Below are 16372 nucleotides of genomic sequence, written 5' to 3' on the forward strand. Positions count from 1 at the left end.
AAGCTTTGATTTAACACCTTGCTTGCGTCAACGTTGACATGAGTTAGAGAGTTAGGGTTCTTTGAAACTTGGAAAAAGTAGATGTTGTATCATTTTTCCTCAAAGAAACCTTACTCGATCTGCAACAAAACTCATGGCAATGTTGACGCAAGCAAGGTGTCAAATTTAACTTAATGAGCTACTTTTTAATCCAGCACACAAATTACAAAAAAAAAAACAACTATGCATTTGTGATATAATTTGCCTTTGAGGTTTGGTTTCCCTTTTTTAGGAAACACTGTAGAAACACCGGACTGACTTGGGTGGAATTCCCCTTTTATCGAGGACTGCCATATAGGCATGAACTGGGAGATAATGCACCCCTTTCAGACACAAACTAAGGGTTTAAGGTAGCTAATAATACAAACTGCGAACAGACTGTATTTTCTGCTTGCAAAATGGGCAATCTCTTCCTTCATTCTCTTCAAGGACTGTGCTGTATGGAAGGCAGAGTGTGTGCCCACATTAAATGAAAAAGCTGTCTTTCTTTCTATCACAGCATATCCCACACAATCCTTGTGATTCTGGCTTGATCAGGACCTATAAAAAGGGTGAGAGAAGATGAGGAGGAAGATGATCAAAATTAATACCATGGTATATATTTTACAAAAAAATGAAATCAAAACCATCAAATATAACAAGTGAATGCGTACACGTGTGTGTGTGTCCGTCCATGCGTCCGTGCGTCTGTCCGTGTGTGCTCAAATGTTAGAAAATGCTACTTCTCCATCATTTCATGGCCGATTTTGATTTTGATTGTTTTATCTGATAGGGCTTGGTTAGGGCTTCCAAACTTCTACACGAAATAGTGAAATTCATTAATTATGCAAATACATGCAAATTTATTCAGCTTGGATAGATAACTTATGTCACCATGATAACATGTAACTTTTAAGATGTCGACTTGGCAAGATACGTTATGTAGGCATGACGACATGTAACTTTTTCAGATGTCGACTTGGCAAGATACCTTATCTCACCATGACGACATGTAACTTTTTAGATGTCGACTTGGCAAGATACATTATGTCACCATGATGACATGTAACTTTTTAGATGTCGACTTGGCAAGATACGTTATCACACCATGACGACATGTAACTTTTTAGATGTCGACTTGGCAAGATACCTTATCTCACCATGACGACATGTAACTTTTTAGATGTGACTTGGCAAGATATGTTATGTTGCCATGACGACATTTATTTTTTTAGAAATCGACTTGACATGATAATTTTTGTCTCCGTGTCAACTTATAAAGTTGATAAGTCGACATGATAGAGCTATTATGTTGACTTGACAAGATAAATTATCTCGCCAAGTCTCCAAGTCGAATGGCACTTTAAAGCTTCCGTAGGGATGGATACTGAAGATCCTACATTTTTAGTCAAATTTAGAATCCTTGAGCGTATCTAAGAATGAGTGAAGAACTGCCGAAGGTCCTGAATGTAGTGTGCATGCAGCAGGCCCTACATTATGGTTGCTTTTTTTTCTCTCATCATAATAAAATGCAAAAATCATACAAGGTTTGAATTCAACCGAGGAGAGTAATAAGAAGACTGTTTGAATAAATATGATAGTTGATAGCAATTCATTCATCTTCCGGTAAATTATATGTGAGATCATTATAGCTCTATGCTTGTTACTTGTTGAAATAATCCCAAACTGCAGCTCAGTGAAGCTATGCGTATGCGTAAATGCGTATGCTCAATTCTATTATTTCTATTTTTCGCCCTTTTCTTGGAAATTGACTTAAATTGAAGAAACCCGGAAGTGGCATCAGAAAGTTGCGCTGATGACTTTTTTGTTTTGTTTGTTTATGTTTTTGTTTTTGTTTGTTCAGTTGTTTGCTTGTTAGCTGATGAAACCCGGAAGCAGCACCAGAAATAATCTGCTCCCTTAAAAAAAAAAAAAACAAACAGACAAAAAACAAAAAAACAAGCAAACAAACAAACAAACAAACAAACGTGGAGACGGCGGTGTCTGTGTGTGTGTGTGTGTGTGTCTGTGTCTGTGTGTCTCTGTGTGTGTGCGTGTGTGCGCGTGTGTGTCAGAAGTAAGCTTTGCTATTTTAATTCCTATTCTCTTTTTACCTCCTCCAAGGGAGGAGGCTATATGCTTTCATTTGCGTTGGTTTTTGTTTGTTGGTTGGTTCGTTGGTTGGCTGATTGTTTTTGTGCAAAATAACTCAAAAAGTTGTGAACGGATTTGGACGAAACTGCATGAAAAGTTGATGATGACACAAGGAACAGATGATTCAATTTTGGTATATTCGGGAAGTTGTTTGGATTTTGGAAGGATTGTTTGGTTTGTTTGTTTTTTGAACCTAATTGGGAGTTCAAGCTGCGCGTATTTGAGTTTGCATCCAAAAATCTGTGGATTGCATGTGAAACGTGCTGTGCTCGGGCGAGGTGCCGCGCAGCTGGAAGCTGATGACGTGCACAACAATCAGCATTGTGTGTAATAGTGTATGGGTGGAAATTTGCTGTTTGACGGATGTCTGTGCTCTCAGAGTGCTTACCTAGTTTTTGTGTTTTTTTTTTTTCATTTGTGAGATTTCTGTAAGCTAAAGTTTTTTTATTATTGTTCTTGCATGCGTTGGCTACAATTAACCCGTAAATGCATCCTCCGATAATTTTAACCGCATTGTTGGAAGATGATATAGGCCTGATTATAATGCGGACAATGCAATAAAATAACGTTCACAAACTCTGAAAAAAATAATACGTATACTCTTTTTGTTCCTCCTCCTCCTTCTTCTTCTTCTTCTTCTTCCTCCTCCTCCTCCTCTTCTTCTTCTTCTTCTAAAGATCAAATATCTTTAGTATTATATACAATCCGTATTGAATTAATGAAAGGGGTATATCCTATAGTGAGTATGACGAGTAGACCTATACACTTGGGTTGAGAACTCCGTATACGTTTACGTTGGTGGCGGGTCAGAACTGCGAAGGAGACAGACCATTATTCTTCTCATCAATAGTTTATGGAATGATAAGCATTGATAAGACTTCAGTGGGTAACGGTCACATAGCTGTTATACTTTTTTTAAATGCGAAAAAAAATATCGTTTTTGTTATAAATGTTAAAAGATATCAAAAAGTCATAAGACCATGCCATTCTCGATTTGTGCATGCAGTTTGCATTTGGGGAATGATGAATGGATAGGGCATTTTATTTTCTCAAACTTTCATATCTACTTTATCTACCTATATTTCAGTTTGTATACGTTTGACGTAAACAGATCCTCTGTATATAAACACATGACAATGTATCTGAGCACAATTGTCGCTGTTCGTTTTTCGTGGCAACCGAGAGCATAAAATTCTGCCAAATTATGAAAAAGGCAATCCTATATTCCTCAGGCGCGGAGCAGTAATTTCGGAGCATGCAGTTTCGCGCTATCGTCTTCATGGAGAGCCATTCATCTTAATTTGGGACATGAGCATGCTAAACAATATTAACATCATTGGGAGAGGATGAAATCCCACCGGTTTTCTCGATAAGCTTTTTCTTCTTTCTTTGACGATCTTACAGTCCATGGAGCACATGGAGGTGCGTAGGCCCTACAATTTTTATCACTGACATGTTGATTTTCAACTTTGTTCCAACACGCAAATTATGCTGACATGATATCAGTGTGTAGGAGTAGCAGTGTCATGATATCATTGCCATGGAAACGTCTTCTTTTCGTCTTCCTCCTCCTCCTCCTCCTCCTCCCCCTCTTCATCCTCCTTCCGAACCACGTACAAATGCACATGTACACAATTGGATTTTAGATAGCAGATCATGAGTGAGATGAAACATATAGTGTAACGGTTTTACACGCTCAAGAAGTGTGATTTCACGGCCGGCGGAACCGGGGGAGGGGGATGGGGGGTGGGGGTGGGGGCAGGGGGCTTCCCCCCCCCCCCACACACACACACATTTTTGAAGAAAAAAAATAGAATGAAACCTTCGAGCGAGATAAGGGTCTTTTGTGTTTTTGTGTTTTTTGTTTTGTATTGTTTTGTTGTTGCTGTTGTTTTTTTTTTTGTTGTTGTTGTTGTTGCTTGACAGCTGAAGAAGACACCCGGAAGTGGCACCCGATGTTGCGATGAAGGCCTATTTTCCTTTTTTGCTTGTTAGCTCATGAAACACCGAAACACGGAAGTGGCCCCCTCCCATTTTGAAAACGTGGCGCCGGCCATGTATGCATATATTGGGAATTTTATGCAAACTGGTATAGTTGAGGTGATGGTGTCCCATGTCGATACCTCGCAAGTCTCCTGTTATTATAACCTGCACGCATATTATCACTAAATGTCCTCTTTTTTTTATACATGAAAAGAAAAGGAACAAAGCATATTATCTTTCGCATAACCTTAGTGTCTGTTGCAAGTAGGCCCACCTATATAGCGACGATGATTTATATAAAGGGACAATTTGTAGCTGCTATATATTATCATTAAATCATAATCTTAAGAACTGAATGATGGGGCCTGGGACACCATCCCTCATCTTAATCATGATAAAGTTCTGATTGTGAAACATGCTAAATTTAAAGTTTCGTGGGATTCATTTCATGCCTGATATTGAATAAAACCTCTGCCTTTCTGCCTTTAGTATAACCATTATTTCCCCCGCAAAACAGGTCAAATTGTGAAGGGCTCGTGCACTGTAAGTCCTTCATTACGTTCACAGAATATTATTGTGGCATTATACGGTAAAACAAAGAAACAATTATTGTCTCATCAAAGGGCACGTTACTCAAGTGGTTCCCTAGAGACGAGTATAAGAGGGAAATTGTGTGGTGCTCTTGGTATACCCAGTCTCCTTATGATAACAATATAGACTATATTATTAATATAAGATTTTAGGTTATTAGTGCGGAAGTTTACAGAGAATAAAGATGTGAGGTTACATGTATTTTTTAGGGTAAATTTTCATTGAGTGTTTGTATAAGTCAGCAATATTACTCAAGAAGTTATGAATGGATTTTAATCAAAATGATCAGGATTGATCTACTGATTATAATGGGGATCCAAACCATGATTCGGATCCAGCTAGCTGCTATTGTTGTTGCGCATCAAGCTATATGTAATACATCATGGCGTTGATGATTATTACAAACACAATGTTGGAGCATCGGAGAAAACTTACTTATTCCCTTTTGCATCCAAAGCATGAAATTTAGAAAAGCTGTCTGCTGCATGGAATGTTTCAGGAGGTTGACAAGTTTGAGTCATGTACGGTATCCCATCTCTCACATAAAACCTGTGCATGCAGTGTTATAGTACATCCGAAGAGCAGCTGTCATAGTGGAATCTGATACGGCAAGCTGATGCTAATACAACTTACCGTGTCCATGTAAATTGCAATTCCCCCTTTGCATTGACACCTTCCTTACATATAGAACTGTACAATGTTTGCTGGTGGTATATTATGGTGTAATTTAGGAAAAAGAATTAATCAGTTTCATCCAAAATCTTTTTGCTACAAATCAGCGAGCTTTTTAGAGCTCAGGACGCGAACGCTATAAGACAACGCAGTCATTGGACAATGGAAACTAGTGTCTCGCACATGATGCACAATACATTTCTTTCTTCTTTTTCTATTCTTTTTTTTTTTGCCTAATCACTGTCGCAGTTCTAAAGCTTGCTAATGACTACAACCATGACAACGCAGTAAGCATCAGCTGAAATGGTTGCAGAAATTACCGATTAAAGAACAGTCTATAGTACTTTTTGATGTTATGCATAATGCATGGTTGTCCACAATGATGTAGTAATCATACCAGTAGATCATTTTATTTAGACGCCATGGTAGCAGGAGTTTCAAATGACATACGATGAGTTTTACGAGAATAAGAAACCAGTTGCCCAGTTATAAATGATTAGTTATATTAACCTATAGAATGTTTCTTCTGTCACTTTCATACTGGCCTATATCCTAATTACAAAACACTATAACTAAAATAGAGGAATTTTACATCTTGGTGGCCCTCTTAGTAAAGATCTGAAATCAAACTTTGAATGCCTTTTAGGATTGATCCATTGACCATACTCTTTGCATTACAATATAATATAATTTCTGTGTTTCTTGTATCTTGTGTATAGTGAGATTACCATTGTGGCGGCAGTGATCTAGGCCTACATAGGTATACTATTGGCTGACTTGTCAAAATAAGCAATACTTTGCTCAAATTTAATATGGCATGTGAATTGAAATATGGATCATTGGTGTGCACACGTCGTCCCATAAAAAAACAACAACAAACAAATATCACATAAAAACACACGATTTTCACCATCATTTTATGAGAAATTGTATATCACTTCAGATAATAATGGTACACCCACTTCGGCGAGCCTCTAGAATATCTGAAAAGCCTCAAGGACGTTAGAGTTGCATCATCCAGATTCGGAGTCAGCACCCTCGAAGTCAACCGACGGCAAAACAAGGTTCAGCCTCTGGCGCCCAATCACAATGTGATGTTTGAGCTCTCCGAGGGCCTCCTATACTTTCTAGCTTACATTATTTTCATCATTTTGTAATCATCGCCATTGTCATAAAATTGTTATTATCATTTTAAGTTTATGAAGATTCTAGGTTATGAAGATTACAATTGAGACGGGCACACACACTTTACGCCATAATACTGAATGTATACTCGTACATGTCTTTCAAAAATTGTCTATGTAAAAGTTGAATTGATAATGTATCACCTTGTATTATGTATTTCCTTTTTGTGAATTGAAAAATGATTATTTGAATTGGATTGAACTAAATTGAACTGAAGTGAATCAGAAGACAATGTTAGAGAAAAAAGACAAATAAGAAATCATGTGCGTAACACTAAATGATGCATATAAAAATGTGTCGCCAGACAGCACATATACCGGGCGAGCTCACCAAGTGTATTCTATTACATACGTCTTCCATAAATCGCTGCGCTGCAAGGGCGTAACCCTTGATCAATGGCTTGCTGACGTAATCTGGAATTTGAGCCAAGGTAAATTCAGGAATAAGATGATTAATCCTAAAAATACTGAAAAATGCTAATCAAATTTGCCTCTATTATTTAAAAAAAGTGATCAATGAAAAAATGAAATGAGTAGCAGCGGTGAAGTCAAAACAAGCAATTATTTACATGTATTTAGTTAACATGTTATCCGATGTTAAGGTTCACGGTTTTAACAAGTTATCAGTCCTTGCAATGATGTGATCTTTTGAACTAGCTCTCCTCATTATGGTAGAACGGTCACCTGACTATTGTGATACCGAAGAAAGTTTTCAAAATGTTTACCAGATAACAGAATTTCCGAACTATTTAGAGAAATAATATTATATAAATAATATATATTATATAAATAATATTATTATATATTATATAAATAATATTATATAAATATAATATAAAATAATGATAATTGAGAAGACTGCACTGCGTGTTTTTGATGCGCTTCCCTCTCTTTCTTCATTCAAATCTGAAGTGTCATTCACCTCACTTGATCTTATTGTGACGTAAATGCATTGTTGTCTCTCACCTACTCTCCCTCTCCTCCTCTTTCCCTATCTCACATCACACTCTCCTTCCTTGTCTTCTCTCGCCCCTCCCCCCCCCCCCCCCATCTCCCTCTTGACTGAGTACCAGTCTCAACACAATGTTCCGACCTGCGTCAGTTTCGTGTGAGAATCAGCTGCGGCAGACCACTTCGCTGGATGCGGAACCTCTCGCACGGTAAGATCAGTCGACATGTTGCGCTTAATAGTCATGTATCCCTCTTTTGGTTGTTTATATCAGATTGTATACAAATCAAAAAAGTATATCTAAAATAATAATTAGATCAAAGAATGGCACCTTTTATACTTATCCAGGCGACATTCCTTTGCATTTCTCGCTTTAAAGAAAAACTGATTTACTATGGATTTTTGTTTGTTGCATCACTCACTTTCTTCTATTCGATACTTTTAAGAGTGGAATATTAAACTTAAGATATAGAAAAAATGAGGTAGAAGAAAATGTGCCAGACTCATGGCGATGTCTGTAAGGACAAAGAGACGATGTGTTATCAAGTGCAACGAAGAAGCAATACCACAATGCCAGCTGACGAATATATTAAGTAATCACGCCGCTTTTCATCGAATTGATGATTGACGCTGATGTGATCGCATCTGGTATGTGAGTTTTCATCTTCTGTCATTATTATTATTATCATTATTATTATTATTATTATTATTATTATTATTATTATTATTATTACTATTATCATTACTATAATTATCATTATTACTATTAGTAGTAGTAGTAGTTATAGTAGTAGTATAGTAGTAGTAGTAGTATATACTAGTATCATTATTACTATTATCAACATTATTACTACTATTACTATCATCATCATCATCATCATCATCATCATCATTATTATTGTCAAGTTGTAACACTCTATTATATTCCCTCTCATTAATTGGAGTGATCCTCTTACTTCTCATCACGCACACCAAACTGGCCCGACTTCAATTCAATCATAGTTTATTTCCAATCATCGAAAATAAAAAAACATAGTACAAAGTATACATGTGTTGAAATAAGGTTCAAACGTTTGCAAAAGATTCATGTAATATATATACGAGACAAATTATAGAACAACATATAACATGTACAATATTTAGGAAAAACACTGTATAAATTCTTCGTGGGCGAGCGGAAAATAAATTCGATTATGGAAAATAGTGATCCACTAAAAAGCAAAGCTTGTCGGACGTGGATCGCTAGATAAATAATGAGTAAATTATATACTATTCTATAATAATATACATGTAATTATTTTGAGATACACCGGTTGGGAAAAATATATAGAATATAGAATACTTACAAAACGATGATCTGAATAAGCTGTTTTAGTTCGACTAAATCAAAACCGTCTTCTACAGATTTTCAATTTCAAAGTTTTCTGTATGTCGTCTATAAAAAAAAAAATAAAATCACTCGCTGTGTACTAGATTAGCCAAAAATTGATCAATCAACCGGACGCTTACTGGAACATGTCGTTTACATATCAACTTTATGGAAATTACAATGTAAAACTGGAGGCTATTGATATTAATGCGATGGGCTCGCAATGTATTCAAAATTTCATGCAGATAATGCCTAAGAAAAGGATTTTCCCAAAATACAAAATGATAATGAAGATTATTCGGCCTTGTTTTGCAGCCGGAAACAGCTAACTCAAATATGATTTTTAAAAAAGTCTCTTTTAGCAGGTGGAAGAATTGCAAATTGATATAGAATGACGTTGAAAAGGCATGCAGAAGAAACTTAAATTACAAAATTAATTCCCATATATGCCATCAGCATTGAACGCCTATGAATCACAATATTTGAAATATTTCCTCATCGGCATACAAACAACATTAAAGTTTGATGTTACTGTTATTAAGATTATTGTATTAAGGTACAAGGATTTTTACCCACATAATGGTATAATGCAACGATATTCATCGCCATTGCTATAATGGAGCATCATTAACAAAATGTTACGGTTAAAAATAGATTTATCCATGTTCTTGATCGGGTAGAAAGCCACCCCAACAACCTTTTCTTAGTTCAAAAATAATAATAGTAGAATATTCTGACAAAGACAGACACTTTGTTCCAATCTGCGTCATGCGCATAGTATTTATGTCAAAATCACAAAGAGGCACGAAAGCCAACTGAATTTTTACGCGGGAGATCATCACTGATTAGCCAGGATCGTTAGCGGTCAACCGTAGCTATCGATCTCGCCGACGTTGTTGGCAAGAGCGTGTTTTGGTGAAATATGAATTAAGTCTGGATGATACTATGGAGCTTCTATACTCGTAGTAGCTCCATGATGATAAATAATCATATGCCGCTGTTCAAAGATAGTCACAGCGGAGTGACCTGGGAAGTTAATCTGCGAGAAGACGAAAACTGCATGCAGCTGTGATAATTTCGTGATGATCCTTCAGAACTCTCCTTGAAATAGGATCATTAATGAATAAGACCTGCAGTCATCACTTAAAGGAGACCTCCGGATGATTTTCAGATTTTTACATTTATGAACAACAATAAATTATACTGAGGACAGAGTTTCAGAATTTATGATAATTGGGATGAAGAATAAGAATATTTTCAAAATTTAGAACAAATTGCAATGAACAAGGATGATGACATGGCAGAGTCACCATAAGAATGCATGAGATGGGGCTCAAGGAAGAAGAAGGCATGCATAGATTATACACAGGTGAACTCTCAAGCAAGCAGTATTGTAATGGAATCACACTGCTACATTTCTGAAATATGTGAACCTCCTATGTCATCATCCTTTTTCGGTGTAATTTGTTTAACGTTTTTCAAAGTATTGTTTCTCTGCTCAAGAACCACAATAAATTCCACAAATGTATACATGGAGTTGTCGATTTGTGTACCACATGGTGTGAAATTATGAAAATCGTCTGGAACGCCCCTTTAACATTGTTGCAACAATAAATTCAACTTTGATTTGCTCTGTCAAAATCCCCGATGGGATAAAGCATCTGGTCGTTTGCAAGCCATTATTGCCGACCAATTATTGCAAGCTGATTACGCAGTACCCGCATAGGCGGGGACAAGATTGATCAATTTTTAGTAATCAATATACCTTGGTCCAATGAAATGCAGCAAGGGAATTGACACAAATTTGCACTGGCTCGTAGACTATAGGGAAAGAAAAGCGGGTAATAGAAAACAGATCAGGGAGCGCAAAGCACCAATCTGCAACTATCGTGACTATAACTTATAAGAAAGGAACGTCATCTATTGCATTAGACTTTGTATGCATGCAACATATACACACTAAGCCCACTATACAGAAAACTGCTGAAAGCGTAGTGACAAGCAGCATTTTAGATATGGGAATATTATTGGATTCTATACTGTGTCGAATATTGTGTCTGCATATAAAACATGATCACGTAGTCAAATTTCTTACCATGAGCAGGTGATAAGTAAATACACTTTCAAGAAAAAAAAGTAAGAATAGATGAAAAATGTACGTCTTCTATTCTTCGGAATGGTTGCAGATCTTAGGCTAGGTAAATATTGACATCATAGTATACGGATGTAGTCTATCAACTTGGACTTTTTCTTACTCTCAATTAATTTGTGTGAGGACTTTTTTAATTACTCCAGCGTAATCTTTACAAATTTAGACGACAATAATGATATGTTTTGTTGTTGTTGGTTTTTTTTTTGCAATTTCTAGCGAAACTTGAATCTCACGATCAGATCTCAAAGATCTCCAGCTTATCTTAAGATCTTCTAAATCTTGAGAACGTTATAGTAAATAGTTCTTGCTTTTGTTACAGAATTCTCACAGATACACAAAAGGAGAAATCACTTCTCAAGTATATACCAGTAACATTCGAACTGGTATAGGATACAGGACGGTTGACCTCAGATGGATCAATTTCATGTACCAAACTTTCCTCATGCGACTCCAAATGCATCAACGACCTACGAGAACGAAACTTGGCTAACCACGACCGTCGCTGCGGACCAACCTATGGACATCGTGATGGCCAACCCGGCGAAGATTCAAACCTATCTCACCATCGTCACGGGCCTCTTCTGCAACGTCATGGCCGTGGTCGTCTACACGCGACCAGGGTGTGGTCGAAGACTCACTCCGTTCACTCTCCTCATCACCACGCTCTCGTGGGTCGATCTCGCCGCCATGCTGTCCTATCTGGTGCGGAAGGGCGTGAATACCCTCATCCCAGACGCGACGCATTCCGCTTACTGCGATCTCTTCGGGTTCTTGACCAACTTTTACCCCATCGCCTCGGGCTGCATGACCGTCCTGCTCTCGGTCGAGCGCTACACCGCCCTCGTGAAGCCCTTCAAATACCAGAACCTGTTCGGGGTCACCAAAGTCAGATGCATGACAGTCGTAATGTTGTGCATGTCTGCATTGATTGCATCGCTACCGTTTTTGAGGATCGGATCTTACCAGAGGGTAAGCTTATTAGCTAAAATTCGATTTCATTTGATTTGATTTGATTTGATTTGATTTCTGCATATTCTTTTAATGCGAGAAAACCAGTTGAAAACTGAAAGTTACTGATTAATATTTGAACAGTGAAAATACACAGAAACAATGGAATGATTGACTTATCTAATGTGCAGCACAGTTTTTCTTTATGTAATACAAAATAATACACGGAAGCCTTCAAAGATTTCATCGAAAAAATGTAGCTACAAACGGCAGTTTTTCTACTGTAAAATGTCAAAATTTTCAAGCTCGCTCTCTTCGCTCGCTCGCAGTGAATCGATATGCAATTCACCTGATGTTGCTGCCAGTAATTGTCAGCAGTTGCGCCCGGTGGCATGCGCTAAACCCCCCACCTTTAATTTATGAGCGAAAAAATATGGCTAAGAACGGCAGTTTTTGGACTGTAAAATGTAAAATTTTCAAGCTCGCTCGCATTTAATCGTTATGCAATTCCCCTGATGTTGCTGCCAGTAATTGCCAGCAGTTCCGCCCTGTGCGCCCCCTCCCTTAATTTCCAAGGCGAAAAAAATATGGCTAAGAACGGCAGTTTTTGGACTGTAAAATGTAAAATTTTCAAGCTCGCTCTCTTCGCTCGCTCGCATTTAATCTTTATGCAGTTCCCCTGATGTTACTGCCAGTAATTGTCTGCAGTTGCGCCCGGTGCTCCCCTCCCCCCTTAATTTCCAAAGCGAAAAAAATATAGCTACAAACGGCAGTTTTTCTGCTGTAAAATGTCAAAATTTTCAAGCTCGCTCTCTTCGCTCGCTCGCATTGAATCGTCATGTAACTCACCAGATGTTGCTGCCAGTAATTGCCAGCAGTTGCGCCCGGTGGCATGCGCTCCACCCCCCCCCCCCTTAATTTCCAAAGCGAAAAAATATGGCTAAGAACGGCAGTTTTTGGACTGTAAAATGTGACATTTTCAAGCTCGCTCGCATTTAATCGTTGTGCAATTCACCCGATGTTGCTGCCAGTAATTGTCAGCAGTTCCGCCCGGTGCGCCCCCCCCCTAATTTCCAAAGCGAAAAAAATATAGCTACAAACGGCAGTTTTTCTACTGTAAAATGTCAAAATTTTCAAGCTCGCTCTCTTCGCTCGCTCGCATTGAATCGTCATGCAATTCACCTGATGTTGCTGCCAGTAATTGCCAGCAGTTGCGCCCGGTGGCATGCGCTCCATCCCCCCCCCTTAATTTCCAAAGCGACAAAAATATGGCTAAGAATGGCAGTTTTTGGACTGTAAAATGTAAAATTTTCAAGCTCGCTCTCTTCGATCGCTCGCATTTAATCGTTATGCAATTCACCTGATGTTACTGCCAGTAATTGCCAACAATTCCGCCCGGTGCGCCCCCCTCCCTTGATTTCCAAAGCGAAAAAAATATGGCTAAGAACGGCAGCTTTTGGACTGTAAAATGTAAAATTTTCAAGCTCGCTCGCATTGAATCGTTATGCAATTCACCTGATGTTGCTGCCAGTAATTGCCAGCAGTTCCGCCCGGTGCCCCCCCCCCCTCCCTTTATTTCCAAAGCGAAAAAATATAGCAACAAACGGCAGGGTTTTTTTTTACTGTAAAATGTCAAAATATTCAAGCTCGCTCGCTCGCATTTAATTGTTATGCCTTTCTCCTGATGTTGCTGCCAGTAATTGCCGGCAGCTGCGCCCGGTGCGGCCTCCCCCTTTATTTCCAAAGCGAAAAAATATAGCTCCAAATGGTAGTTTTTTTTTTGTTTTTTTTTTACTGTAAAAGATAAAATCCTAGCGACGCCGGTGCCCTTTCCCCGCTTGGTTTCCCTCAACAACAGTAAAAGTCTAGGGATTGAGAGCTTCTTATATTCCAAATGTCTGTCCAAAAAAAAAAAAAAATCTCGTTACATTAGTCAAAACGCACCCCCCTCGAAAAAAAGCTGGTGACGCCCCTGTAATCACATAGTACGAGCAGATGCCATTTACGCATCTAATGCTTCAGAAAACCAGAATTGATTTTGAAGAGCTCTCCAAAGCCCTTGCAACAAAAAACCTTTTAGCCAGTGAATGCAAGCAATCTTGTTCAAGAGAGAAAAAAGAATAATTATATCGTTCATACGTTACCACTAAGGCAGTGGCAACATGTAAAACCATTAAAAAGAAATCAAAGCCATTCAAGAGTCCCTTTTGTTCATACATTAAACAGTTTTCGTAAGTTTTATGCAAAATCATTGCATATGTGCGTGCGCGCGCGCGTGTGTGTGTTCGTTGCAAAGTCAATTTTTAGCTTTAGCTGATTTTGTTCTTTTCTGTGTTTGTTGTGTATGTGCGCTTGTCTTGTGATATTATTCTTTCTGTTATGTCTGTTTAAATGTTTCAAATATATATAATCTAATAAAAAAAAGAATTAAAAAAAAGTGTGCGTGCGTGTGTGTGCGCGCGCGCGCGCGCGTGTGTGTGTGTGTACCGAATACGAGATAAGGCTGCAGTTCCGAATTTCGTCGTGGCTACGCACATTCTTTGCCTCGCTTGCCTTGTTGAGTACTCGAGTAATCATGTATGGACTGTATAAATATAACTCAATTCTTTTGGAACATTTCCTCAAATGCAGCAGGGGTAGTGTCAATTTATACATTGTATACATTAAAAAAAACGCAGCTAAAGTCAAGTCATGCAGTAATCTTAAGAATGCGGTTTTCTCTAAACAAGACATCAAAGTGTGATCTATTAGCTATATTGCAAAGCAATCTCTCTTTTCTGTAAGAAAAGTACTATGTCTATTCTTGTTTGTACCGCATTTCTCCATGCCATTACGTCATAAATGAGGTCAGGTAGAATAAGAGTTGAATACAACAAAAGAAGTACTGGCTTGGGGAGAATTCGAGATGAAAGGGAGTTAGTCAAAATCAAAGATAGTTTAAGTTAATATCCTTTTTTCTTCTTTTTTTCGTTGTTTCTTTTTATTCTCATGTTATACTTATATTCCTCAATAATAATCATTTTCTCACTATCCTGTCAAGTGCGTATCGTTCTTTTTTCATTGATTGATTGATTGATTGATTCATATATTTTTACATCTCCAACAAAACTTGTAAATACACTTTTGTTCATAAGATACAAATATCTAATATTATTATGTCAACATTACAAAATATGATAATAAATGAGATTTATGGATATACCATTGATAAGATGGAAAAGAAAAACCTCTTACGTAATAGTTGTTTCCTACCATGTCCCTCTGACTGAGGTGATATCAAAATTATTAATCATTATTACTATTATTATTGTTATCATTATTATTGTTGTTCTTGCTATTATCCTTATTACTATTACTGTTATCATTATTGTTATTGTCGTCATTATTATCATTGTCATCATCATTATTATCATAATCATCATCATCATAATCATCATCATTATTATCATTATCATCATTATTACTGATATCGTGATAATGAATGTAATGATATCAATCATAATGATAACTGTAACTATTGTTATCGTATTTCCTTTTCTCATTATCATTATTATCATTATCATATCAGCCAGTCCATAGATAATCATTTCAGTGTGCTCTTCAAATACTCCATCAGGTGCTGTACCACGGGGTGATGTCGTGCAAGCTGTTTTGGCAACCCAACGAGCCCACCACCTACTGTGTCCATTTTGTCATTTATTCCACCTGCGGATGGAGTCTGCTAGCGATCGTGATAGCGTGCAACGTTCGTGTGGTGTTCGAACTCTTTCGCATGAAACGCAAGGTAGTTACTATCTAAAGGGGAAATCCAGTCCAAATGTAAGTAAGTCTGATAAGGAAGAGTAAAATATTACGAGTTCAATAGTAAAATTCTGATCGAAATCGGATATAAACTAAGGAAGTTATGACATTTTGAAGTTTCGCTCATTTCTTAGGAAACAACGCTAGTTTTTGAAGGGTCAATATGAATATGCAATTTGCAAAGTGAGCGTGTCACCCCCTCACAACTAGCCATATAGTTTGTGCATAAACTTTTTGACATTTCCTGTTTTTCAATTCAAACGCAATTATGCCCGAGGCTCAAATCCTGATATATCTAACTGATCACTATTCTTCAACTATTCTGAAGTTATTCAACCAGGAATAACAACATGTTCAGACTTCAATGGCAGAAACACTGAATTTTCTTCATTTTTCGTACATGATCGATGGAAAATTGTGAGGTTATGACATGGTCAGCTCACTCATTTGCGTATTCATATCCACTGTACCAGAACTGTTTTGCTGGAATTAGCAAAACTTCAAAATTTCATGACTTCTTTAGTTTTCATCCGATTTCAGTCAAATCTTTA

General features: G+C 37.5%; 1 protein-coding gene across 1 annotated transcript in view; it reads left to right on the forward strand.

Moving 5' to 3' along the window:
• Positions 1-11483: 11483 nt before the first annotated feature.
• LOC139731566 (prostaglandin E2 receptor EP2 subtype-like) overlaps positions 11484-16372 on the forward strand; it is a 9458-nt gene continuing 4569 nt past the window's right edge. Inside the window, exons 1-2 of the mRNA XM_071642459.1 lie at positions 11484-11957; positions 15637-15804. Coding sequence (XP_071498560.1) covers positions 11484-11957; positions 15637-15804 — 642 coding nt within the window. The remainder of the gene's footprint in view (positions 11958-15636; positions 15805-16372) is intronic.

This window comes from Diadema antillarum, unplaced genomic scaffold (genome assembly GCF_040938485.1).
Source record: "Diadema antillarum isolate AM-2024a unplaced genomic scaffold, OU_Dant_1.0 scf00000022, whole genome shotgun sequence".
NCBI classification, from domain to species: Eukaryota; Metazoa; Echinodermata; class Echinoidea; order Diadematoida; family Diadematidae; genus Diadema; species Diadema antillarum.